Below are 25,219 nucleotides of genomic sequence, written 5' to 3'. Positions count from 1 at the left end.
CATATTTCAAATTATATTTTCAAACAGGTGTAGTTAAATGAGTAAAAATAGCTTTGTGAACTGTCCTCAAATGGCTTACATGCATTTAACTGCAGTTAGCGAAGGGCTGATTGAAGCTAAATGATTTCTAAAATTTTTAAATGACCCACGCATGTTGTAAGGGGCCTTGTACCAGCTGTAATAAAATTTAATCCAGCTGCTCTGTCTTTGCCCGTGCAAGGCCTTACTGACAGAAATGGTTCTTTGGAGCCAACTTTGCCTGTGTGAAACCCCCTGGTTCTGATTATACCTTTGCGTGAACCAGAGGAGGTTTCAGAGTCTGTGAACTACATCTGCCAAACAAGTAGACAAATTCAAACCCTTTTTTTCCAGGACTGATTCTGGGGCTCAGCTCACACAGGAAGGTGCACGAAATCCAGCCATGCCATGTAACACTCCATTAGAACGTGTGAAATGTAAAGATTCTGGGAAATACAGTTGGGAAATGCACTTGTAAAATCTATTCAAACAGTCAGAAACAAGAAATTCAATATTCAACAAACCAAAATCCAACAAAGCAAATCCCAGCAGGAGCAGCTGCAATGTGGTCAGTCTCTGCACTGAATCCAGTCGGATTCAAGAGCAAAGTCTTTCTGAAGTAAAGGCTGTTCCTGCAGTGCTGCAGCCCCACAACCACAGCATTATAAATTAATGCCAGAGATGCCAAAAGGCCCCTTAAGTAGAAAATGTCAACATGCAAATGTTGAGCAGGAGATTCACAGGAGCTCTGAGAGCCTCCAGGTCCCCCTGGGACACTTCCTGCCCCAGGAAGCCTTGGGAAAGCCTGAGTCCCCGGCCCTGCCACAGCAGCTTTGCTGGTGGAAGCGGCACTGGTGGAATGGCCACTTCCCTGCCACGGGCCCCGTGGGGCAGTGTGTGGAACAAATCTCTGCCAGCCTGTGCAGGAGTACACAGACTCAGCCAGGGCCTCCCCACAAAGAGCCAGCTTGTGCTTGTGTAAAGCTGCAGCCCTTGGAGAGGCTGGCTGGGGAGAAGGGAAGAGGTAACGTGGAAAGAGGAGCCCCTTTGCTGCTAAAAGTGAGGGATTTACACTTCATTGGTGGCAGCATTTGGTACGTTAGGAGAGCTTAGTACAAACCTCTGCCAAGCTGAAGGCACAGCCTGTGTGATCTGTGTAGGATTTGCTGTATGAGGAACATGAGCAGGACAGACAAGCCATGCCTCTCTGTGAAGTGTTCCAAGGCCTGTGCCTGTGGCACTCGGTGGCCTTGGCAGTGCTGGGGAAGTGGCCAGGTCTTGATGATCTCAGGGGGTTTTCATTGTGACTGCACCAAAAACTCAGCACTGCAGTGGGTCATTTCCTGGTGTCTTATTAAAGTGAGGGCTGTATTAGGTAGATGTGAAATGACACCAGGAAACACTCGAGGAAGGTATTTCTGTGGGACACTGAGGTTTCCTGAGCTGCAGCACTGGCTGTGCTGTGTTACCTGGCCAGCCCTGAGGAAACTCTCACCACAGCTTCATTAATACAACTACAGAACAGAGGAAAGTGTTGCTGCTCTTTATCTTTTTCTTTCTCCTTCCCCCAGACAAGTGATTTGGCTGTTCCTAATTAAAATGCAGAAAAAAGTGGCATAAGCCTAATTAAGATTTTAATTCAGTTAGAGCCTATAGGAATAAATCACTGCAGACTTGGTAGTGGCAGTCAGAAAATACAGTGCTTGTTCCTCCTCTGTCACAGAGATGGTAACAAATGATGGGAAGTCCTGAGGAGACAGGGATACAAGAGTTTGCAAGGGCAGGTGTGTCTCTAACCCAGGAAATAACCCTGTGTTTGCACCTACACTGGATCAAGGTGCAGTGAAACTGGCTTTCCCACATAGAGGTACAATACCCAACTCTGGTGCTGGACTTCAGCTGGGATTTTGGGACGTGGACCCGTTCTTTGGAAGCGTGGGTGAGAAACTGCAAAGAATGTGAAACACTGCATTTTTCCTAAGCAAAATGATGGCTGTCCTTAGGATTAAGTAGTGGTGGTGAGCACAGGACTGAAACACAAACACCTCTCAGCTGATGCTGATGGCCAGACCATGGCAGGAGGGGTGAAAATGGATAGAAATGAGGTCCAGGCAGCCTCACCTCCTGAATCCATACAGAATTCCTGGTTTTACTGTGTTCACAGAATAAGTATAATGAAGATCCCCTGGTGCAGACAAAGTTGCTTTGAGCAGCACCTCAGACTGTACAAATTACACACATTTTAGAACTAAAAACTGCAGTAATTTCGTAATTTTAGCAGTTGTATAATTTTATAAGGTAGGACTGTTTGTATGTATGTTCTCAGTAAATTCTCTCCAACAAGTCTTATGCTCAGACTTTTCGTATAAGTTTTAAATTCCAAATGAGGAATTCCTTCAAATCCCTTCCAAGAAATTACCAGTTTCTTATCAAGGAGAAGGGACTGCTGGTTTTACAAGACTTAAGACTAAAGAAAAGGCATCATAGGATGTTGAACGGGCACAGGACAAGTGCACTTCATTTTTGTTGACTGGAAAACAGGCTCCTCCTTCAGCTGCTAAGTGTTCAAGTCTAGGTTTGAAACCTTTGGCACAGGTAAACAGACCTGCAGCCAGTGGTGGCACCTGATCTGTGCAGGGAGCAGTGGAGGCTAAAGCTGTTCCCCCACTGCCCAGCCTCAGCTCCCAGGTGACTCACTGCTACTGTCAGCTGGGCCCTGCCAGTGGGAACAGCTGAACAGTCTGGTCCCCCTGGGAGAGATCTGGCATTGACAACACCCCCAGATCAGACATTTCCATATGGAAAATGCTGCCCCTGAACAGCAACAGCGTTATTTTAAACTGTATGTTCCTTTGGAATCGGCCTCGCTGCAGTTTCAGTCACACCCTCATATGTTGTCATCTGAATCAGGGGTCCCACTTAGCTGGGTATTCCCCTCTCTGCCTTGTTGAAAGGAAAAGGAAGTGCAGCATAAAGAGGCAGAACTAGCACACGGTGCTGTGGCCTGTGCCCTCTGTCACTGTCACCCCCGTGTGGGCAGGAGGAGCGAGCTGAGCTGAGTGCGGGACTGAGTGCTGTGAACACCTCTGCCCCTCGCAGGACACTTGGCAGAGGTGTCATCCCAGCGCCTCCCTGGGCCGCCCGGCTCCCAAGGCTACAGGGCCATCGTAGCCAAGTGTGCAGTCACATTTGCAATGTAATTCAGTGCCTGATGGTTGTGTGCCTGGGCCCGGCTGCTGTACTTGCACGTGCACTTAATGGTGATTTATCCAGGAGCTCTGGCCACACCTCGCTCTCCACAGCTCTCCAGCCTGGCAGAGGCAGGCACAGGGTGCGAGGTGAGCCCAAGCGCCAGCTTCTCCCCAGCTTTCATTCGAAACTGAACGCCTGTTTCTCTTGGGGTTTTTATACCATTGGAGCAAAGGGAGACCTCCAGCTCCCAGTGTCACTAAGAGACAAGTGCTCTGCTGCACTAACAGCTGGGAAAAAGAGAAATTCCAGGGAAAAGGCCAGAGCCAGGTTAGAAAATGAAATTTCCATGTGTGGTGTCCAAACAGTGCTGATGTTGAACTTGTCGAGTGGTGTGCTGTCAGGCAGTAAGAACCTGCAGCAGCCAAGGTCAGAAGGGATCTTCTGTTAAGACAGATAAATTCTCAGTGTCCTCTCTCAGGATTATCCAGCTGCCTTTTAAGTCAGAACTGCCTCAACTCCAACTCTGGAGTTCTCAGGGCCAGCTCAGCTGCACAGCCACACAGTTGGGCGCTTAATAGACACAGCACTGTGAAAATGTCTATTATTTCCCTTCAGTGAAACACTTTTTAACTACAGCATCCAATCACTCTTTATGGCGTATGATGTCAAAAACACTTACTGCACAAGCAGAGATCTGTGTTTCTTTTGCCACAGACAATAAATCTTTAGTGTCTTCTCTTGCCACGCATCACTCCACTTGCTCTCAGGAGGCACCATACGCCTCTCTTTCCCTCTGCCTCTTCTAGCAAGGTCACTTTCCAGTGATGAAACAACTTTTCCAGAAGGTATAGTGTTCAATAATTAATACCTACTGGTAATAGCTTCCCAAAGCAGCGCTTTAAAACTCTAATGCTCATCACAGATTTGCAGTTGGAAGATCCCTTAAAATAGATCCGAGTAGCACATCTGAAAATACCAGCCTCGGGAAGCTGGGGTGGGTGTGACCCAGCTTACACCATGGAAACAGACAGAGCTGCAGCCCTGGTGCCAAAGGAAGCCCAGCCCTTGCTCTCACACCAGGCAGCGTGGCTGCACTGCAGGTGTGAGCAGGTCAGGTCACCCTTGTGCACGTGCTCTGGTGCCATCTCCCGAGCAGGCACATCTCCCTGGGGTTCTGTGGGAACAGGCTCCCCAGCAGGAGGATGCTCGGGAAGGTGCCCACCTGAGGGCTCTGTGGGTGCTCAGAGCATGCATCAGTCACAGGTGGGGGGACAGACCCTAATCCCAGAGTGGCAGCGAGCCCCGAGCACAGTTTCCCAGTGCTGTTGTGGAGTTCCCCTCTCCCAGCCATCTCATTCACACCAAACTGGCTTTTCCAGACCATCTCCAGTGAGCAGCCTTTGACAAAAGCACAGCAAACACTGTCCCTGAGCAGGCACTGGACAAACCAGGGCATCAGCAGTTTCAGTGTTTCTTCTGGCTGACAGGTGGTAACACAGGGCACGTGGCTCAGCCCCAGCGCAGTAGGCAAAGCAGTTATTGATAAAACTGCTCTGCAGAGCCATCTCGAGAGCAAAGCCTCCATGGCACAGCCTTCTACCTAAGCAGTGTGGTCCTTGATAAATGCAGGTGGGTTTGTGTAGCTCATTCTAGACTGGTGTTAAGATCTGACTTGGCCTGGCTTTTGTCTGTGTGCGAGGTGAAATCTCTGCGCCTTAAGCTCGGCAAGAAATAAGAATGTGTTGATGGGAGAAAACCTGCTTTATGTTGCTCTTCTGTGGCACCAAATGCCCTCATCACTTTTTACAGTTTAACTCTCCCACTTTCATCCCTTAGAAATGCACTGTGAGCCCCTTTACCTGCATCAGCAACTCTCTGCTCCCAGTTGGTACTCAAATCTCACCAGGGGCATCTGTCCTTCACCCTTCTGGCCACAGGCTTGTTTCATGACTTGGGGCTCACAGCACCTCTGCACCTGTGCCTCAGTTCCCCTCATCCTTAGGGAGAGCCTGCTGCTCTGCCCAGAGCACTCAGTGCATCCAGGGATGTATGGCCATGACCCAGCGGGAAGGCACGTCCTCCCTGCTGCAGGGGGACACAGCACACTGCCTTACTCCTGACTTCTTTCAGCCAAAACCTAATATTGCTCTCCTTTCTCTAAGCAGCAGAGCATTTATGGGCTTTATAAATCAGGACAAACTGACATCAAACATGCCCTGAGAGTGCCTCGGAGCATTCACAGAGTGCCAGCTGGGCATGTGGCTGGCTTAGAAGGAAAGGGCCTTAATTACAATCAGCATAGGACAAATTTAAGTTAAAAGGAAGAGTTCTTAGAGAGAATTCCCACCGTTCGAATGCACAGAACCCTAGGTGCAATGGTTAAGTTATATCCATTGTACTCTCCTAATCCTTCCAACACCTCTCTTTGTTGTAAGTGTTGTTCTCAGAGGGAAAAGCCTTACTGAGGCACCATAATCCTGGGGCTGATTGGCCCCCATGACCTCTAACTGTGCTGGGGCACAGCCATGTCACCGGCGGGACCGCTGGCTGTCCCAGTGTGGGAGCAGGTGGGCTGGGAGGGGCATTCCCATCACTGCCCTGGCCACTTCACTGGGGAGCCTTTGTCTAGAGATGTTTTAGCAAAGGCGTGATGGCAAATGGCCTGTGGCTGGGCTGTGGGAGATACTCCAGGTTTGAGACAGGCACCCACTGCTCCCCAAGGGGGCAAACGGAGCCGGGTGCTCTGGGAGGCAGAGAAACAGCCCTGGGAAGAGGGGCTGCCCTCAGACATCCTCCCTGTCTCTCCTGGGTGAGCAGGGGGGCCCCAGTGGCACTACTCAAGAGTTTCTGGGGGATTCCCTAATTCAGGGGTGCTTGGCTGGGCAGGGAACATCCTTCCCAGAATGGAGAGGTATCCTCAGAGCCCTTGGGCTCTGCTCTGAATGTTCAGCTCTAAATAATCCATTTTCTTTTGGATCATAATATGCTTATTCTGCCCATCATTCTACAGCCTTTCCAGATTTTAGCAGGTTCTATGTTTTACTGTAATGTAAAAGAAAATATCCACTTGGGTACAGAAAGATACAAAACATACTACAAGCTCCTTTGTGCTGTGCACCTTCACTTCCCCTCTGCTCAGACAGGCATAATTTGCATCCAGAAATGGAGCTCCTATTTCACACCAGTAAAGAATTGTTGTTCCACTGGAAAAAGGTGACTATGAACTCCAAAAAAATCTACTCCTTTTTCACTGGATCAAACTGTTTTGCACTGCCCAGTGTGGCCTGCTGGACTAAGTAATAAAGACAGGGCAAGGCTGTGGGAGAAAACTGCAGACAGAAATGTGTCTGAGAAACAACCTTACTACCGTGGAAGGAAGGAGCAGTGCCCAGAGCACCCACAAAGCTGCAGCAGGGAAGCGCTGTCCAAGGAAGGCTGTCACTCTGTCCCCAAGGTTACATTCCCAGCCAGATGTGTCACCTGTCCTGAGGCTGCAGGCAAGGGACTCTGCTCCTCTTCCTTGGTCACCTGTCCAGCATGGCTTGGAGCCTGTCAGGAGCTGAGCCCACCTAAATAACCTGCAGTGGTTGATCTCATGTAGCATTTGCCCAGCAGTTCCTACAAGTTAGAGAGTTCTTTCTGGAGTGACTGGGACAGACCTGTGTGCACCCACAAACCCTCTGTGCCAGGGAGCAGCATCAGTAACCATTGCTGCCAGTTGCACTGACTTCCTTGGAGCTCGTTTTTAACTGCAGGAGGCTGTGACAGCCAGCCCACAGTCAAGGGGCAGGAAATGTTCTGGCTGGGGAACACCTGGCCACCTTAAAATGCAAACCCTGAAGTGCTATGGGGGTTTCGTAAATGCTTTATGGTTCTGTAGTTCAGAGTGGACTTGAACATGCAAAAACTGATTTCAGAACAAAAGTAATTTTGGATTATGGGAATACAGTAATAAGATCAGAGGCAATACATATAATTTTGGATCACTTTTTTCTCTCTCTGCCCACTGTCTCCATCTCCATGCAGTAGTCACATCCAGCAGCATTTGTGCTGTAGGGGAAGACAGCTCTCCTTCCCCTGCCTTCTTTTGGATAATGCTGAGCTCAAAAGGATTAACAGGTGCAACTGTGGCAAGCTTTAGAGCCCCAGGTTGGGCAGGGTCTGGGTGGGCACATCTGAACATCCTCTGCACTGCAGTAGCTGCAGTTTACCACAGGTTTATAACAGCTCACCCTGGGTGAGCGAACAAGTTCGGGCTGCCACAGCTACAGCAGGTGACACCACACCTGCCAGGTGAGACAGAAACTCACTTTCTAAAAACTGCTTTTCCAAGGTGTTTTCACATGCCTTTGCTGTTGGCTAGAGGAGCAGGGCCCAGTCAAAGTGACAGGGAAACCAGCCTAGTTCAGATCACCTCATTCTGTCACCACCTCCCATCTCAGGGCCTCTCTGGCTCTGGTCACTTCTTTCCAGGATCACCTGACTGTTATATCAAGTATTTGTGCTGATCTCCTCCAAAATGGTGGTGAAACCACAGCCTGGACTTTTTAAAACATGCCATGTCAAACACTGAGACCTCTCACTTAAATCTGTCAAACCAAGAATGCCTTTTGAATGCTAATCTGGATAAGCAGCACAAGAAATTGATCTGGATTAATATGCATATCAATATAAACAGAGGTATGTGAGTTCAGCATGTGGGAATATAACCTTTGTGCAAGGTGTTTTTTCATTTCCATCCCGTTTTGCTGAAGAGTGTGTGTATGGAAACGCTTCCTCGGCGCTCCCTGTGCGTTACCCGTGCGAGCAGCTCCCATACAGCGATGTATGTATGTGTAAATTGTGTGAATGTAAATATAGATAGGCCATATGTCCCCAAAGTCCCAAAAGAGCATCTGATGTTGATATGTAGACAGTGTGTTAAGGACCTTCCTAATTAATAAGCCAGATTAAAAACCTCTTGGCAATCAATTAAGATTAATGACAGAAGTCATTCTGCCTCCCCCTCCACCCGCGTCTTGGGCTGTGAAAACCCTGGGTCGGGAAACTTTAATCCTGTTATCTGCTGCCTCCTTCATCTGCAAAGCCTGGAGATTAGCTCAGCGGCCGTTCCCTGTTCCCAAAGCCCGGGCAGCCACTCGGACAGCTGCCCTGCACCGCCAGCTCACAGGGGAGGAATAATCTGGGCAGGGGAACAGGCCTGGTGCATCGCTCTACTGCAGCTCACTCCACGAGGAAGGTGTCGTGAGGATGAGGAAAAATAATGTGTTTGCTGCTTGGGAATCCTGGGCAGCGATCAGCAGCCCTGCCTACAGAAAGGTTTCCTTTGGCTTGGCTCAGGAGCCTGCACTGCTCCTGTGCTGGCAGGGGAGCTGTGGGACAGCTATGGCACATCCCTGCTGCCCCCAGCACTGGCGTTCCTTTCTCCACAGCCATCATCCCTGTGCCGTGTGGCCTTGGAACTGACAGGCAGGCTGGTTTCTTCCTGCTCTCTCATTCCTACCAGTGCTCACAGAGGAATGAGTCCCAAAGGCTCGTTTAAGAGAGCAGCAGACTCATCTGCACCAAGGGAGGCCGTGCCAAGAATGGCTGCCTACATAGCTGGGAAAATGTCCCTGTTTCTCCTGTCACCAGCACAACATCCTCTCTTCAGCAAGATGATCCCTCCTGCTTCCACTGAGTGACAGCAAATCCAGCTGCCAGGAGAGCCACTCTGGTCAGGATGGGCACCTGCCAGGCAGCCAGCCAGCCCCTCCTGAAAGCAGCTCAGGTTACAGGCAAGGCCGTGATTCCGGTCACCAGGAGTTCCCTTTTGGAGGGAGCACTGCTATCCACATCTTGCATGTGCATGTATTATTTTTGTATTATGCAGAGATGCTCAAAAGTAACTGTTTAAAGAGATGTTTGTGTTTACTCTGCAGCCATTATTAAAAAAGACCTTTTTTAAAAGTAGGTAAATGCTAACAGGCTTAAAATCAACAGCAAGTACAAGTGTCTTCCTTTTAAAAAAGGTTGTTTTGTACACGGAAGTACAAGCTGGAAGTATTCTGTAGTTCTCCTTCCTTCTGATTCTTCTAGAATGAAGTACAGTCTCTCTTTTCTTTGATCACTGACACCTATTTCCATCCTGATAGAGCAAAATCTTCACTACAAGGACCGTGGGCTATTTGTGGACCTAAAGATGTTTGTGTGCATAAATGCACATGGAATCAGAGTTCTCAGCCACCATCACATTGCAGCAAGCTCAGGTAAAGAATCTAAACCACTGATGATCACCTCTTGCTGCTAAACTGTGATTTGAAAAACAAACACAAGGATTTTGAGGAAAAAAACAGGTCCCTGCGGCTGGCCCTGTGCCCCTGTGCCAGGCTGTGTTCGTGGCACCAGACCCCTGGGAAAAGAAGTTCAGCGCAGACCCTCGGACACTGAACTGGTTCATCAGAATAGCCCAGACTGCTGTGGCTCAGTCTTATTTGCCCCTTTAATAAAAAAAAAAGAAGGAAGTCTAGCTAGGAGCACAGACACAGGGTAATGCATCATTTATAAATTACCTTGTTAGCGCAGAAAACACCACATGGCTCTGCAGCCGAAATCTCCTGCTGCGGACTTGCTCTGTTTGATGGGAGCCCTTCAAAAGCGCTCATGGCTTAATGGAGGCTGTTTGTGGGGCCCTCGATCCGTACCTGCTGTCCTCGTCCCTCACTGGGAGCCCGGCGCAGCTGCCGCGGCGTGCAGCTGTCTCTGAAGTGGCTGCGTGTCCTCGGCCCCCAGCACAGCCAGCCCGCGTTGGATCTCTGGATTTGTGCCTGAGGCGAGCCGGGGAGCAGCTGTGTCCAAGCCATGCTACCTTCAGCGTGCAGCCCCCGGGCCCCACGCGCCCCCGCCTGCCCCGCGCTCCCGCCGCACAGCTGTGCCGCCCACAGCTGGGCGCTGCCCCCCTCCAGCACCGCGGCTCCCGGGGCCGGAGCCGGCCTGGCGGCCTCGCGCTCCGGCCCTCGCGCCACACGGCACGGCCGGCACCGCGCAGGGATGCACCAACGGCTCGCTGTGCCACGGTACCTGTGCCTACATTTCAACTGCCTGAGCAAGGACTCAGATTCAGTGGTGAATTCTTCTATGCATGGAACTGACAAGTTCTTAAACAGGAAAATGATGAAATAGAACAACTCCACGGCTCTGTGTGTGTATGTGCGTGTTGTATCTCCCCGTGCACACACGTGCGCTGACACACACCAGGCCCACCATGGGATCTCCAGCCAGTGTGGTAGGAACAAGGAAAAAGACACCAAGACAGCAAACACTGCACAGACAGAAATGGCGCTCTGCAGTGACACAGGTCACACCTGACCCACTGCTCCTTTTGGCACAAATATCACTCCTTTTCCCTTGAGCCACCGCTCTGTTTCTCACAAGCCGAGCTGCTGGCCAGTGTGGCTCCTGTCAGAGGAGTGCTGCCTCCAGAGAAAGCAGCTATCTGCACAGTGGCTCAGCAAAACTACCCCGAGGGCAGTTCTTACTCCTGCCTTTGGGGACAGAAATAACCAAAACAGGGCCTGACTGATGCTTTTTTAGGCTTTTAAGGCACCGCTTCTGTGTTCCTGTTTACATTGAATTTACCTGTTCGATTGTATTTTGCCATGTATTTGGTGTGTAGATTTGCTGTTGTTATTGCTGCTCCATGTCACATGCATCATTAATGCAAACAGCGAGTAACCTGCCAAGGTAACAGTGCTAACAGCTGTATCCAGCTGTGCTCTCCACTTGCAGCACAGCACTTGGCCATTCTGCTGCTTCCAACACTTGTCTTACCTTAGTCTGACCTCTTCATGCTGTTGAACAGCACCAAACTACATCCCAGGGAAATAATCAAAATTCCCACTACCTCCCACTACACCACGTGTAACTCCCTCCCCTTCAGCCCTCCCATCCTTTTATGTGGCCTTCATGTTGTATGGTGCAGAGGCAGTGTTCCTGCACAGCAGCACTCTGTATGTAGTACGTGAGACTGTGACCTGCTGCCATCCTATTCAAGGGAAGCTCCTGTGGCTCTTCCCAAGCGCCACACACAGGAAGCTGAGTGGGCCTAGGAGGTAACTGCTGACATTCAAAGTGATATTTTCCTGAGGAGCAGCAATCAGAAATACTTGATCTGGTTTTAATATCAGAGGTGCAAACAGCAGCTCTGTGACCTCATCAGAGCAGCATTTGGGGCAGAGGCCCCTTTTTCAGTGGCTGCAGATGTTCCAGGATTGTCTGAGAAACACATTTCCTCATCTTTTTGTTCTGTGACAGGTGCCATTGGTGTGGAAGTGCAAAGCTCCAGGAAACAACTTGCACAGACATGATTGCCAGCCTCTGCTCTTACAAACACTTGGGTCTGAGGGCGATTTGTTTGCCTGTGACAGAGTTTACCCTGCACGAGGCTGCGTTCCTGTTCTCCACCTGAGCACACATCCAGCGCCCCTCCTCAGCCTCCGGGAGCCCCGTGTGGGCACCGCCTCTCCCGGCCGGCACCACGCACGTTTTGCCCTCGGATTGCCTGGTGTGCCACCCTTCCTGCCGTGCCTCTGCCCCCCGTGTGCCGCACACCCACCTGGTCTCCTTGCTGAGGCCGCATCAGCGAGACTCTGTCGTACTGGCGCCGCAGCAGCGCCCACAGCGCGTCCAGCCGGCCCTGCAGGAACACAGCGGGCTCGGTCAGCGACGGCAGCACACCCCACCTGCAGTGGGGCATCCTGGGACCTGCAGTATCACAGTGGAGCACCTTCCCTGGAGCCAGGCAAGTAGAGCTAAGCCTGCCCTGCATCCCCTGTGACCGCTGTGCTGCTGCTCCTGCCCACCTGGAGTGCCGGGGAAGGCACTCACCTGGAGCTGGTGAGGAGCATCCTGCTCTGCACAGATGGTCCCACACCTTGCCTGCATGTCTGGACATCACGGCCTCAGGGCTTTCTGGGGGTCAGAAAGGACTCACTGGCACTTGGGAAGAGAGAAGAGTCCCAGCTACACCTGTGTGTTTTCTGCTCTAACACCTAAAGGTAAGGTATTTACAGACCTACCCTCCACTTATAAGCAGTGCTTGTGCCCTGTTGGCAGGTCACTCAGAGCACCATTCTTACAATCCAGATAGAACAATTTGCTTTTTGTCAGACCTTTTGCATTTCATTGTTTTATATAATTTTTTTGCTTTTCTTGGCTTGTCATGACAATGTGTGTTTAAAACTTAGTGTAGCAGCTACAAACTGTGCAGTTTTGGGTTTAATTAGCTCTTCTAAGCCAACAAAGCCCCCATAGATTTTAATGCTCTCAGTGTACAATATGTCCCTTTTTAAGGGGAAGCAAACAGAACGTGGCAGTAATGATCAAGTATTGCATTTAGGGCTACAAACTGCTCCTGCCATTCCTGCTGAGTAGGTGTTCCCTTCGAGAATAGCACATTACACTTGAATGGGAACACTTGGAAAGTAACGCACAGCACAGCCTGCATAAGGCACAAAGAATGCAGCCCTCAGTAACAAATCATACCAGAGAGTGATCAGATACCTTGATGGGTGTGTACCACTTCTGCTGCATGGCTGGTGAGGTAGGCTTTCGTTTAGGTGGTTTAGGGTGAAAAGGTTCTTCTGGTTCTTCTGGGAGTTTCACCACAGCATTCTTTGCTTTTTCCAACCGGGCCCCTTCTTCTGTGGAGCCTTTATCGCCCCAGCGCACCTGAGGAAAGGCAGAGTTCAGGTGTGAGTGCACCTCAGGGCAGGGAAACTGCTGCAAATAACAGAGGATAAATCTGGAAGAGGTGCTGGATAAAAAAAAAGAGGAGGTACTGAGGAGAACACTGCCTCTTTATTATGATAACAGCAGTATTAGGTAGATCTCTGTAACTAAGTCTCTGTAGTGAAAGATAATCCTGTCTTGCCTCACATGAGCTGTACAGGAAACAGGGAATCTGTGAAATCTTTTCTAAGTAGCAATATAAAAATATAATTTCCACTTGCTATTTTTCCTAAAATACCAGACCCTTATCTGGCACTCATGAAAGTCAAGATTTCTGAACCCAGGTCTTCTAGCCCAGAGAGTTTTTAAGAACCCCAGTGTAAGAACAGCTCTTCTGAGCCAGGGAGAGCTGTGAGTTCTGCTCTCCCAACAGCCTGAGCCCATCTTCCTAACTCCAGTCCCAGACAGGGCAGGGCAGAGGTGAAGCTCCCCAGTCAAACCTGGAAGCACTGACCATGGGTGCCCAGCCAGGCCTGTCACTGCTCTGGGGTGCCAGGGACAGACAGAGCCACAGCCCCACAGAAGAGGGGCTTTTTTCAAGGGCCCATGATTATGGTGGCAGGAATTTCAGTTGGTTTACATCTTTAGCCCTTAGTCCTGCCAAAATTGCTACCACAGATGAAAAGGTTTTCTAACCCAATCATCAGTTTCTACCCTCGTTTGCATTTTTGCCATGGGCTGAACATGTCTTTCTCTGTGGTCCTGGTGTCACTTGTCTTCATGAGGTTTCTGCTCCATTGTGCAGGATCCTATATGGGAGCCCCTCCTGGAGGCACTCATAGTTTCCCTCAAATCCAGGCTTGTAATTCTTGATGTTGGAAAGCATTTCCTAGTCTGCCTCTGAAGCACACTGCACAAAATGTTTGCTTTTCATGAAATCTCAAGCTCTTCTAAATTAGCAATTCTGAACTGCTGAAGAAAATGGATATAAGCCACACAGCTTCAAACCTGCATGCTCTGCTGCTGCATTTAAGAAGTACTCAAGCAAAGCTGATTAGGCCAATACCTTTAAAGTTTCATCAAGACACCTCAGTATGGCCTGGGTGGGTGTTTCAGACAGAGACAGCTTCCTGGACTGCAGTTAGGAACTGCTTTGCACATTCCATATAGGCTGACTTGACTACAAAACCTGCCATAAGGATGTGCCCATAAGGATGCACATTCTTCATTCTGTTTTAATTAACATGATGCTATCATGTCTCTTCAAAGACAGGCTCTGTTGTCGCTGCGAGTCCCTCTGGGATCAAGCCTCTCCTCAGCGTCACCATTGTCAGCGCATTTGGCTGGCCCACACTTGGGGGACTTATGTTTCACTGTAATTCCTTCCAAAACACGCAGAAAAGGCTCTCACTCTCTCTTTCTCATTAGCTTGATGGAAAGAGCATGTCTTGAGGCAGCTATTTAAAGTCCCAGTCAAATGGAACTACTGAAAGCTGTTCTTTCAGAGGCAAGGTCAGAATTGTTCGATATGGTAACGAATTTTCCAAGGCTTATGCCAGTGGAAAGACAAGTACACATTATGGCCTTGTATTTTCAGTGCACTTTCAAGTCTTTGTTTCCACACTTGGAGCCTCAGAGAGCTTGTGCTTGAGGGAACTGCCATCTCCAAATCCTACCAACCTCCATCCTCTTAATTCCCCCAACTCCTCGTCCACCGTAGTAGGAAGCATCCACCGTGGGCCACTTCTTGGAAGGCAAGGGCTCCTGTTCTTCTTCCTGTAAGTACATTCAAATGATATTTACTTTTAAAAGATACTTCTACATACACAGTGAATGTCTTTTCCGTGTATTTCACTGGGGTTGCAGGGCATACCCAGTTGGTTGTGAAAGGAGTGCAAACACTGAGGACAGCACAGCCTCCAGTGCCTTACTGCCCATAAGAGGGAGAGAATTCCCTTGTAAGGGGAATTCCTCAGTGTCTGGAATGACACAGCTGGGGGAAAAAGCTGCCTAAGTCCTCCATGACTCTTTGGATGTAGGACAAGGGCTATTCAAGCTTTCTGCCTTCAGTGCAGAATGTGAAATTCTATCTTGGAATAAAGGCCCTAAGTGTTTCTGTGGGTCTGGGCTTAGTTCAGGCCACACGGAGCTGAGACAGAGCAGAGATCTGGCCTTTGGCAACCCTGTTCTCCACTGAGGGCTCCCCTGGGGGCAGTCCTTTCTCCAGCAGCGTCTGGACAAGGGGCCGGGCAGGCAGCGCACAGGGAAGCACGGGAGTGGTTCCATGTGAGCAGTGTGGTAACACTAGCACCATCAGACCGTACCTCTTTCGGGGCTGGCGGAGGTGGAGGGGGATCCTTGATGACCTGGAAGAGCCAAACACAGGAAAGAATAAGGTGCTGCAGTGGCAGCAGCCAAAGGCAACGGACCATAGTAAGTGAGCTGTTTCCACCCGAGCCCCCACGACCGCCAGTGCGCTGGCAGCCTCTGCTGCCCGCTCCCCTGAGCACCCATCTGCGAGGCCTTCTGGAAATTGCCACCATCCGTCTGCCAGAAGCTGCCATCCCTGGCCTGCAGACGCTCTGGGCAGACGTGTCTGCCACGGCGCTTCCTGGCCGGATGAGCCTCAGCCGCTGTGAGGAGCAGCCGGTGCCGAGACCCCCGGAGTCCGTGCGTGGTCCCGGGGGAAAGGCGGCCGAGGCCTGCGTGAGGTCCTGCGCAGCCGTGGGCCAAGCTGCCGCTGCTGCTGGGGACTCTCTGGCCCGGTGACAAGTGTGAAATGCCTTCTGGCAGCTCAGGCTTCACCTCTGGATGTCCCGGGTGCTTCCGCAGCCCTCACACTTGCCACCTCCCAGCTCCATGACTGTGCAGTGCCTGCACTGCAGTCACACTCCCACGCTTCTGACTCTGCTCTGGGTGAGGCTCACTCCTGGGAGCATTTCTTACACCTCTATTTAAATCTCTCCCTGCAGTCTCTTCCCGTTCCCTTTGTCACATCCACGCTGTAAAGCTCAGAGAATGCCCAGCGCTGACCGTCCCAGCAGGGGAGAGGCAGGCGAGGGACTCTCTTCAGTGATTCAGCTGAAAACTGAATGCACAGCCGTTGCTCCACGAGAAAAAAAACGGTTTGCAAGCTCACAGTAAGTTCTTCTGGGCCATGTTTTGGGTTTGGGTATTGCCAGGAAATGACTAAAAAATACACCATGAATATCAAGGAGTCTGTTCTTGCTATGCCTTGATATTACATAAACATATACAAAACTGTCCATGCTGACAAGCACCTCAATCTAATACAGGTTTCAATTAACTTAATTGAAATATGCCTTATTTTACTGACTCTGTGCTATTTAATTGTGGTACTTTCATTCAACACCACCCATGAACATTATCACTGCAGAAACAGTCAGCATAGTACATGAAAGAAACATATTTGTCTTGATCAGTAGAGTTTTCCATCTTGATTTACATTTCTTCTCGGTGCCACCCAGACAGTTACTGCTGAGTGCCTAAACAGGCTGTGGGCTTTCAGCAGGGCATAAAGGAATTCTGCCCAATAGGAGAAATAACTTACAGCACCCCTGGTCCCAGTTTTCCACAGCCCTTCAGGTTTCAGATGTGGAATGGCACATTGGTCAGGGTCAGAGTGCTTTGAGTGGATTGGAAAGTGACCTGTGGATTTCAACTAGACATCCCTCTGCTGTTGGGATGTTCCAAACCCATGCCAGGCATTACTTTTCTTTAAATAGTTCTGGGTGCTTTTTCTTCACAGTCATCAGGAGTTTCCAGCATACTTAACAGAAAGTAATTATTTAATTAGCAAATTATTCCTGAGAGCCACCTTGGAATTATTACCCTAATTTTATACAAAACAACAACACATTATGGGATTATGGGACAGATCAGGAGAGATACTTGGATGCTGAGTAGGCTTTGCCAAAGCCTGGACATACTTTGTTCTAGCTGAAAGCAATTAGGAGACTGGAGAGAGTAAAGCAGCACTTTCACTCAATGAAGGGCAGCCTGACTTAATTTCTGTCCTTATTTCCATTTCACCTGTCCCTAACCATCATCCCAAAACAGTCTGTTTCTCTGTCAGGCCTGCAAACTGCACAGGAGAAGGTCCTTCTAGGTAGATTTGTATGTACCCACACAAAATGGCACTGCCCTTTGCCTTCTGTAGCTGTGCCACTCTGAAACCTCACATCTGTCCAAGCACAGACAGCTTTGCCCAGCAAACTTCTCCATGCTGAGGGATGGAATTCCTGTGAGCCCTGTGCCCACTGGGGATGAGTGAATCACAATTCCCACCCTGGACAATCAAGGGAAGCCTGACTTGTTTGAGCTAACTGTGGCTTCCTAAGGCAATAGTCAATGGCACCTTTTGCTCATCTCAAATGGAGGATCTAATCCTGTGCCAGCTCCTCAGCTCCCTAAAGTTTGAGGGGAAATTCACTTTAAAGCCAAGCAATCCATTAATTAGCTGTTATTTCTAATGGCTTCAGAAAATGAAACTTGTTTTAAAAGTGACAGTGGTGTGAGAAAATAATCTGCTTTGAGTAGCAGCTCCTCACCCTGCTGACAGCACTGGAATGTCAATGCCTGCATCCTTATGCTTCCACAGGCTCTCACACTCACACACTCGAATCACACGTGCACACACAAGGATTCTTTTCAGTCGTGTGATATTCCAAGTGAAATCAGTATAAAGCTGTTTATGAAAAAGAGAAATCCAAGGCACACGTGCAGCTCTGCATGGAGCTGCACACAGAACTACACAGAGGAAGACCAGAGTGTTGTAAATTAACTTTTCCTGAGCTGGATTCAGATTGTTTCAATGACGCAGCCTCTGAATAATGCTGCTCTCTTACTATCCTTGTGGAGAGATGGGCTGCTTCGTCACTTTGTTTGGTTTTATCATCAGCCTCTCTGGGCAAAGCTCCATCTCATTTTGTGAGTTGCAAAGAATGAAGGTTTGAGTTTGGGGAAGAGCTGATCTCTTTAAAAATATCACTACAAAAAAGAAGTCGGTGCTCGAGGCAGCAGTGCCTCTGATCCACTCATTAACACTTCTCTGCCGCTCCATGATGTGGGCATTAGGAGATGTCAGCACAGGGCCTACAGCCAGCCTGCTGTAATCACATGTTCCACAGCGAGGGACAAGTGACACAACTGTCACAGTGAAACCCTTGAAAGCGGGGGCAAGGAAGGAAAAGGGAGTCCCCCTGCCCCAGCCTCTGAGTGTCCATGGTACTCAAACCATGGAACGCTGTGAGAACGAGCCACAGCACCCTGTACCTCCCTTTTCCATTGGAATCTGACTCCTGGGCTCCTGCTCTTTGTTCCAGGAAAGCAGGTGCTGTGCTCTGCCAGGGAAGCAGAGCCAGAGGAAGGGAAGAACAGGTACTGCTTGGCCCTAATGCTGCCTCTCTCCTCAGGGACGCTGCCCTGAAACCCAGGACTACTAAGCCACAAGTGGCCCTTCCAGGTGATGGATGTCCAAGCCTGATGTGCCAGAGAGAAGGGCAGAAACTGAGGCACAGCACGAGGAGCAGCTGGCAAAACCAGAGGGAAGGATCAATATTCCGCAGTAGGTTCAGTGCAACAGCGTGGGGGCTTGGAACTCAGCAGTGTTGTAGCAAAGGGGCCTAAGATTACCTTTTCTTTTGAAGTAACAAATAGTATCCACAGGAGGTGGGAGGAAACACAAAGGGCACAAACTTTTGAAGAACTATGGTTTTGTAAGGGAATTGATAATATAGAGCTATTCACTGGACTGCTTCATGTAGGAATTTTAATTTATGAAGCTGGTTTATGAATCAAGGTTAGGTTTTTCAAAATAAGTAAACCAGCAACTTGCTTCTTACTGATTTCCAATGTTTCTTTTCCACAGGGAGGCTCACCATATAAAATAAAGTGGAGGTAAGGGGATTAACAGGAAGCTCCCTGGATTTCTGTTGGGCCTGTGCTGTGGAGAATGAGAATAAGCAGGGCTTTTTGTTCTCATCTCAGGAATCCCAGAGGGTGAAGGTGCAGATGGAGGCTGACATGTCCTGCCCTTGGACAGCCTGGGGCCTGATGGACTCCCCCAGGTCACATGGGCTGCAGCCAGAGAAGCCAGGTGAGAAGGCCATTCCTCTCTTCCCCACATTCCACAAGCCACAGACAATCCAGGCCAGGGAAGCCATCTCCATTTCCCAAGTCCTCCATGCTGTCCTTGAGCTTGGATGAATAATAAACTTCCCTGCTCCCCCAGAAAGGAATGACAGGAGTCAAGTGACCCACACTGTTGCTGCTGCTGGGGTGAGGATAGAGAGTGCACTCAGATAAAGAGATGGATGTGTGCAGGGATTATGAAAAAAAATAGGGATTTCCAACCTGAGAGCCCATAATGGACTACAAATACCAATTTTACTGAGAGCAGTTTAAAAGTGGTCCATGATTTCAGGGTAACATCTGCACACCATTAAGGCCACCCCATTCCCAGTAACAGCAGAGTGCTGGTGTTGGTTCCTGTGTGTGCAGCTCAGACAAGCAGGGCTGTGCCCAGCGGGGCCCCGGTGCTGGAGCTGCACTCCCCAGCCCTTCCCTGCCTGTCACAACTCCCCCAGAGCTGCCTTTCCTGCAGGATGTGTGTCCCACCCGTGGCTCAGCGTTCCCCACGGTCTGTACTCACCACTTTGCAGCAGAGGGGCCAGAACCACCAGAGCAGGCCGAGAGCCACCAGCAGCAACAGCACGAGGACAGCAACGAGCGCCGCCGCACCACTGGACTGCGGAGACAGCAGGGACAGCGTCAGTGCTGCTTCGCCCACCTGCCCCAAAAGCCAGCCTTGGTTCTGCTCAGGTATGGGGCTTCCTTCTGATGTAAAACTCGCAAAGCTGAGATCAGAACGAGGCCCAGCTCGAGGAAAAGAGAGGGGCCACTGCCTGCTACGGAATGAGCCGTCAGACACAGACAGGAAAAGTCTCATCCTAAGGCTGTGGATAAGAGGTGCCCTTCTCCATGAGGACACAGGTCTCACACGTGGGCTGGGGTGCATGCAGGGAGGTTTTAAGGTGTCTCTACAAAGAGTACACCTGTGAGGCTTTGATGCTGATGGCCCACGCTCCTGCAGCCGTGCTGTGCAAACCTGAAACTGAAGGAGGAAGTGTTCCTGCTTCCAGCAACACTTGTACTGCACAACTGAGCAGCCCACCTCCCACACCTCTCAGACCTCCAACCCATTTCCTGGGCGTCTCTTTATGCTTACACTTTCGACTTTTAGACCAACACTGACGGAAAGACGACAGCATCCCTAGGAAAACAAAAGTTACTCAGACTTCAGCTGGGAAAAAAGGAAAGGAGAGACCCAGGGAATCATTGAGACTGGAATACTGTGTCTGATCAGTCCTGACCCAGAGGTGCCTCACTGCACATGGGGGTGGAACAGAGCCATATCCCAGGTGCAGTGAGGCACACAGGTATGGTGGGTGCAGTGTATTTTTGTTTGTTTTCACTGCAGTGTGTTTGTTGGGAGGCTGTAACTTGTAACTCATTCCCAGTCAGCCGTCAGCTGCTCAGCTCCCAGAATTAGTGAGCAGTTCTAGCAGTGACCCATTTCTTGAGTTGCCCATCTGCTACTATGGAAACAGCAGTTCTTGTGTGGAGCTGCCTTTGCTGCAGCACAGGCCAAGAGCAGAAATCAGAAAGAGACAAAAAAGGCTGTCGAGAAGCTCTTCCTGCTGCTGTGCACATCTGCACCTCTCTGCTTCCTGCCAGGGCAGGCTGGAGCACAGAGCAGCAGAGCTGCTGTGCAGCACAGTGGGAAGGCTGTGCCCAGCACCTCACTCTGAGCTGCTTTGGATCAGGGCCTTTCTGTTCCCTCTCTGTGTACTGCTGGCAGCTCTTTCAGGAGCACCATGTGCTGCTGTCTCTGTGAGGGCTGAGGTACAGGCAGGCCGCAGCTGGGCTGCAGCAGCTCCTGTGCTGCACAGCCCTCAGCCACCCTGCTTGCATGCTGCCTACTGACAGAGGCCCTGCAACAGAGAGCTGTGATCTGGGCTCTGTGTGTTCTTCCAGCTCCCAGCTCAGTCAGGCTTCCTCTCCTCAAACCTGCAGGCCTGCACTGGATCTCTGATTTCTACAGCTGCACAAATGATGAGGGTTTAAATGAATAGACTAAAAATGCCATTTCTTTTCTCTTTTTTGTTACTGATCTATGAGCAAAGAAGTACTGTTGGGAGCAATGCGTGGTGATGGGCAAAAGAGATTATCTGCATGCTCCACACCCAATGGAAAAGCTGCTCTCAAGTCACACTTGAGGTAAGACACATTTCAAGGCCCACGTGTACATCATGTGCTCAACACTGTGGGCTCGTGTCTCCCTCCGCAAATTCCAGCTGTCCTGTGTAATACAAAAGGAATTAAAAGACAGCAAAAATGCAAAAGTAGAAAGTACATGCATTAAGTTATAACAGTCACTGGCTGCTCAAGTGTGTAGTTTCTCCCAGAAGCAGTTTTTATCTCTTCTATAAACTGTGATCAGACCTAGCAGGATGTTGACACTGCCTCAGTCCCAGGTGTCAGTGGGATACTCTGGTCTCTGCTTGGACAGGCAGTCTCCACACATGAACAAGAGCTGGAGCCTACACTCCTCACTCAGGCCCCAGTCACAGAGCATTAGTACCTCTGCAGGCTCAAGGGCCAAGCTTGTGCCCATCTGCTCCTCCAGTCTACTCAGAGGAGAGCCATGCAGGAATGGGACCCCAGGTGACGGTCACACCTGGCTCTCAGGATATGGCATCTACAGAGGGCAGGGGAGCCCCCCAGTACTTGGAAAGACACAGCTCTGCACAGGGAGCTGGAAGCTGAGGGTCTCTGCTCTGAGGTCTTGCAGTGGCCAAGCCCAAAGAGAAACGGGGTGTGGGGATTTTCCAAGGAGTTAGGGAAGTCATTTACTTACACACTCCGAAGCAGTGATGGTTAATGAGCTGGACATGAAAGACTGGCCTTCATTCAAACTCACCAAAACTTCCAGGGTTCTGCCAAGAGACAAAGAAACATGAGCAGTCATGAACAGGCAAGAAAGGCTGATACCTGCTCCACAGGCACTTGTACCTACAGCCTCTGCTCCACAGGGAGTGTCCTCAGAAGGGAAATGGAAGCCTGTACTTATTCCTATTTGGGAATAAGTTTGGTCTCCTTGACAAAGGGCTGTCCAAGTAGAGAATACTCCCTCCCCATTCCACATAGCAGAAAATACTCCCAGAAGTTATACATAAAATAAATTTAAGTTCAGCTGTAAAAGTAGCATTGTTTTGTCTATTCCATAACCATCTCCTTAGTCACACACAGACATTATGGTTAAAGATGTCGGATAATTATAAATGGTCAGGACTTGCTATAAATAGCCCAGAACACTGCATACAAATGGTATGTGGTTTACATTTTACAAATTAACCCTACAAGAAAACAACACATGGTGGATGTTAAACAGAAGAAGACTCTTCAGCTTCTCTGGCTTGGATTCCCAGGATTCAGACAGTTTATGTTATGCATAGATGTAATTAAATAAAAATGTAGATATCCATGAACTAAAATGATTAATCATTTACACCGTTCTTACATGTCATGAGTTTTTATTCTGGCACAAACACTGCAGTCAATATGGAGTTCAAAGCTATTTTAGCTAATTTGGCTAATTTCTTCTTCAGTTTTAGGAAAAATGAAGTGAGTTGCTTCCACTAAACTCATTTATAAATGATCTGTTCTGAATAATTGATCCAACAGAAAGAATAACTCTAATTTCCTTCTAATTGGAATTCACTGAAATAAGTGAATCAGAACTAATAAAAAACCCCAAAACTATTTGATTCCCTTGCAGAACAATAAATCATACCACAGTGAAACTTCAGTCAATGATGACTTTAAGATGTGATGCTTTTTTATTATTTTTAATTCCAATTATTTGTTTTGGCATTCTACTGAGGATTGTTGGGGGAACTTCCAGCACAAGGATTCTGTTCAGGTTTGGCCAAACGCTCCTGGAACTGCAGGGCAGGAGGGCTTCTTGCCTCCCCTGGGGGAGAGGAGGACCCTGAGGCTCGCTGCTCACACACTCCTGCAGCTGCCCTGGCAGCCCCCTGAGTCCTGCCTGGAATTGCTCACTAGTGAGCAATGAGGCCTTTTTGGTAGAGGGAGTTTGCTAGCAAAGGGAGCAGAACAGGGACACAAAACACACCTGGGATAAAACACCTAAGCCACACTAAATAAACAGATCATTCCCTGGCATCCTGGACCTGGACATGTCCTTGAGCTCACTGTGTTGTGGGAAACATTCTGTGAAATAGCAAAGGTTTCCCAGTGGACGGGAGCTCCTTGCACACCTCGCTGGTTGAGTTAGCTGGGAGCCGGTGCCCTGTGCCAGCCGGTGCCCGCAGCACTGGCAGATCCCAGGGAGTGACTGCCTCACTGATCCATCGGCTCCAGCACAGACACACTGCACGAGGGCAGCCCTGCCAGACCCACTCCCACCCTGATACTCTGCTGCAGGGGTGAGCCACCCGAGATGTCACTGGAGCTGATCATAGCCGCTCACTTCTGGTAGCCACAGAGTGAACTCACACAGATAATCACCTCATCTTCAAAAGGGTGAACCTGTCAACACACAAAAGCACTCCTTCCCTGAGACTGTCATGGCTGTAGGGGATACCAAATACGTTCTTTCATTTCTTGAGCAGCCACCTGTTTGCTGGGCTGCAGATACCTGTGATTCATACAAACACTGCCCCTTAAACTGGGAGTCCCAGAGAGAGGTGTCTGCTTCTGCACAGCTCAGAGACAGACACATACACAGACACATCCTAGTGTTTACCAGCAACCTGCCATGTGTGTGAGGCTTTCAGCTCAGCACTCTGCCCAAATTGAAAATATTCTGAGATGAAAATGACAAGCAGCAGTCATCCCATTTCTCAGGCCTATGCATCTATCTATCACTGGTGATTGTCAGTGCTGGGCAAGGGCCACCCAGCAGAGCTCAGAACCACCAGGTGAAGAGAACAGGCCTGGCTCACCAGTGAAGGGTGAGGCTGTACTAGTTTCGTACCAGCACAGGTCCCAGCTGAGGGCTGAGCTCTGGAAAGCTGCTACAGAGTGGGTGGGGTATCTCCTTCCTTTGTGGAGCCCATCTGGAGTCGGGCAGTGTTGTTGCTGCTGTCCCCCGGGGCCATCCCGCACACCATCCTGCGGCCGGGCAGCAGGAACACGCAGAGCTGGGCTGTGTGTCTGCTGGACACACAGGGCTGCAGAGACCAGGCTGCAGGGAAAGGCAGCAGAGCTCTGCTCACACCTTCTCAAAACCCCAGCAGTGCCCACGAGAGCAACAGTGGCTTTCTGGGGCTTTGAGCCAGGATGCTCATTCCCATCCTCTGCACCCTTCAGACACTGCACCTGTGGGAGGTGGAATCAGAGCTGGCTGAGGAGCACAAGTGAAAATACAGTGCTGTGCAGCACAAACCCTATTTGCTCTGCCTCTACCTCAGCCCTAACGTGCACCTTCCCGGCGGTCTGTACTTCAAACCCATTTTACTAGGAAAACCTGCCTTTCATTTACAGTTCACGGCCCTTCCTCCACGTGGAAGGGATTTTCCTATCCTTTGTCTGTGCAGTATCACTTTTTGGATGGGAACCAATCCTGGAAAACTTAAGTCTGAAAGGAGCTTTTTTAAAATGTCCTCATTTCTGACCAGAGGTAACCACAAGACTCCTGCAGCTTGAAGCTGCCTTGGTCCTGGCCCACTGCCCATCCTAATAGACGATTTACCCAAAAATGTAGCTTAAGGAGACCAAAGAGTTGCAATTCCTTGCCTCATGCCCACTGCTGGTTTATTGTGACAGCAGAGGGATGTGGCCCTGTGCCATATGTCCCTGCAACTCTGGTCTAAAGCCTCCCATTCCCTGTGAAATACAGCTGACGTTTCCATCCACGGTAACCTATTTGCAAAGTATTCATTTGCTCCTTACTTTATGGGAAGCTACTAAAAGACTGCCATTTTATGACCCATTAAAAAAGATGAAAAAATTAAATACAATTGTGAAAGACATTTGCTGGAAGTAATAAATAATTTACCTCAAATTTTCACGCACTGAAAATTAAACTGGCAACCGCTCAAAAAGTTACCAAAATTACAGTGACAAAGGTACTTCAGAATCAAATGCATGCACTAAAATAGCAAAAATGCTGTACATAAGAGGAAGGCAAAAAATAGGTCTGCATTTAAAGGGCATTTTCCCTTCCAACACTGCCTTCATGAAATAATGGATA

General features: G+C 49.5%; 1 protein-coding gene and 2 long non-coding RNA genes across 4 annotated transcripts in view; 2 read left to right on the top strand and 1 right to left on the bottom strand.

Moving 5' to 3' along the window:
• LOC117244225 overlaps positions 1–11,580 on the top strand; it is a 64,568-nt gene extending 52,988 nt beyond the window's left edge. Inside the window, exon 3 of the long non-coding RNA XR_004496868.1 lies at positions 11,503–11,580. This is a non-coding gene — a long non-coding RNA (uncharacterized LOC117244225). The remainder of the gene's footprint in view (positions 1–11,502) is intronic.
• Positions 1–25,219, bottom strand: part of ANTXR2 (ANTXR cell adhesion molecule 2) — a 72,186-nt gene that overhangs the window by 11,679 nt on the left and 35,288 nt on the right. The window contains exons 10-15 of the mRNA XM_015623964.2: positions 21,860–21,938; positions 19,592–19,687; positions 15,243–15,284; positions 14,599–14,694; positions 12,751–12,918; positions 11,804–11,884 (exon numbers count right to left, since the gene is read on the bottom strand). Coding sequence (XP_015479450.1) covers positions 11,804–11,884; positions 12,751–12,918; positions 14,599–14,694; positions 15,243–15,284; positions 19,592–19,687; positions 21,860–21,938 — 562 coding nt within the window. The remainder of the gene's footprint in view (positions 1–11,803; positions 11,885–12,750; positions 12,919–14,598; positions 14,695–15,242; positions 15,285–19,591; positions 19,688–21,859; positions 21,939–25,219) is intronic.
• On the top strand, positions 11,891–19,627 carry LOC107202914. 2 transcript variants are annotated; one of them, XR_001520906.2, is made up of 7 exons: positions 11,891–12,245; positions 14,516–14,696; positions 15,891–16,058; positions 18,354–18,505; positions 18,809–18,837; positions 18,928–19,036; positions 19,544–19,627. It is a non-coding gene; the product is annotated as an uncharacterized LOC107202914 (long non-coding RNA). The 2 variants fall into 2 exon arrangements; XR_004496862.1 differs by having other exon boundaries at positions 14,188–14,696.

Source organism: Parus major, chromosome 4 (assembly GCF_001522545.3).
Source record: "Parus major isolate Abel chromosome 4, Parus_major1.1, whole genome shotgun sequence".
NCBI classification, from domain to species: domain Eukaryota; kingdom Metazoa; phylum Chordata; class Aves; order Passeriformes; family Paridae; genus Parus; species Parus major.
This window is presented reverse-complemented; position numbering and strand designations above follow the sequence as displayed.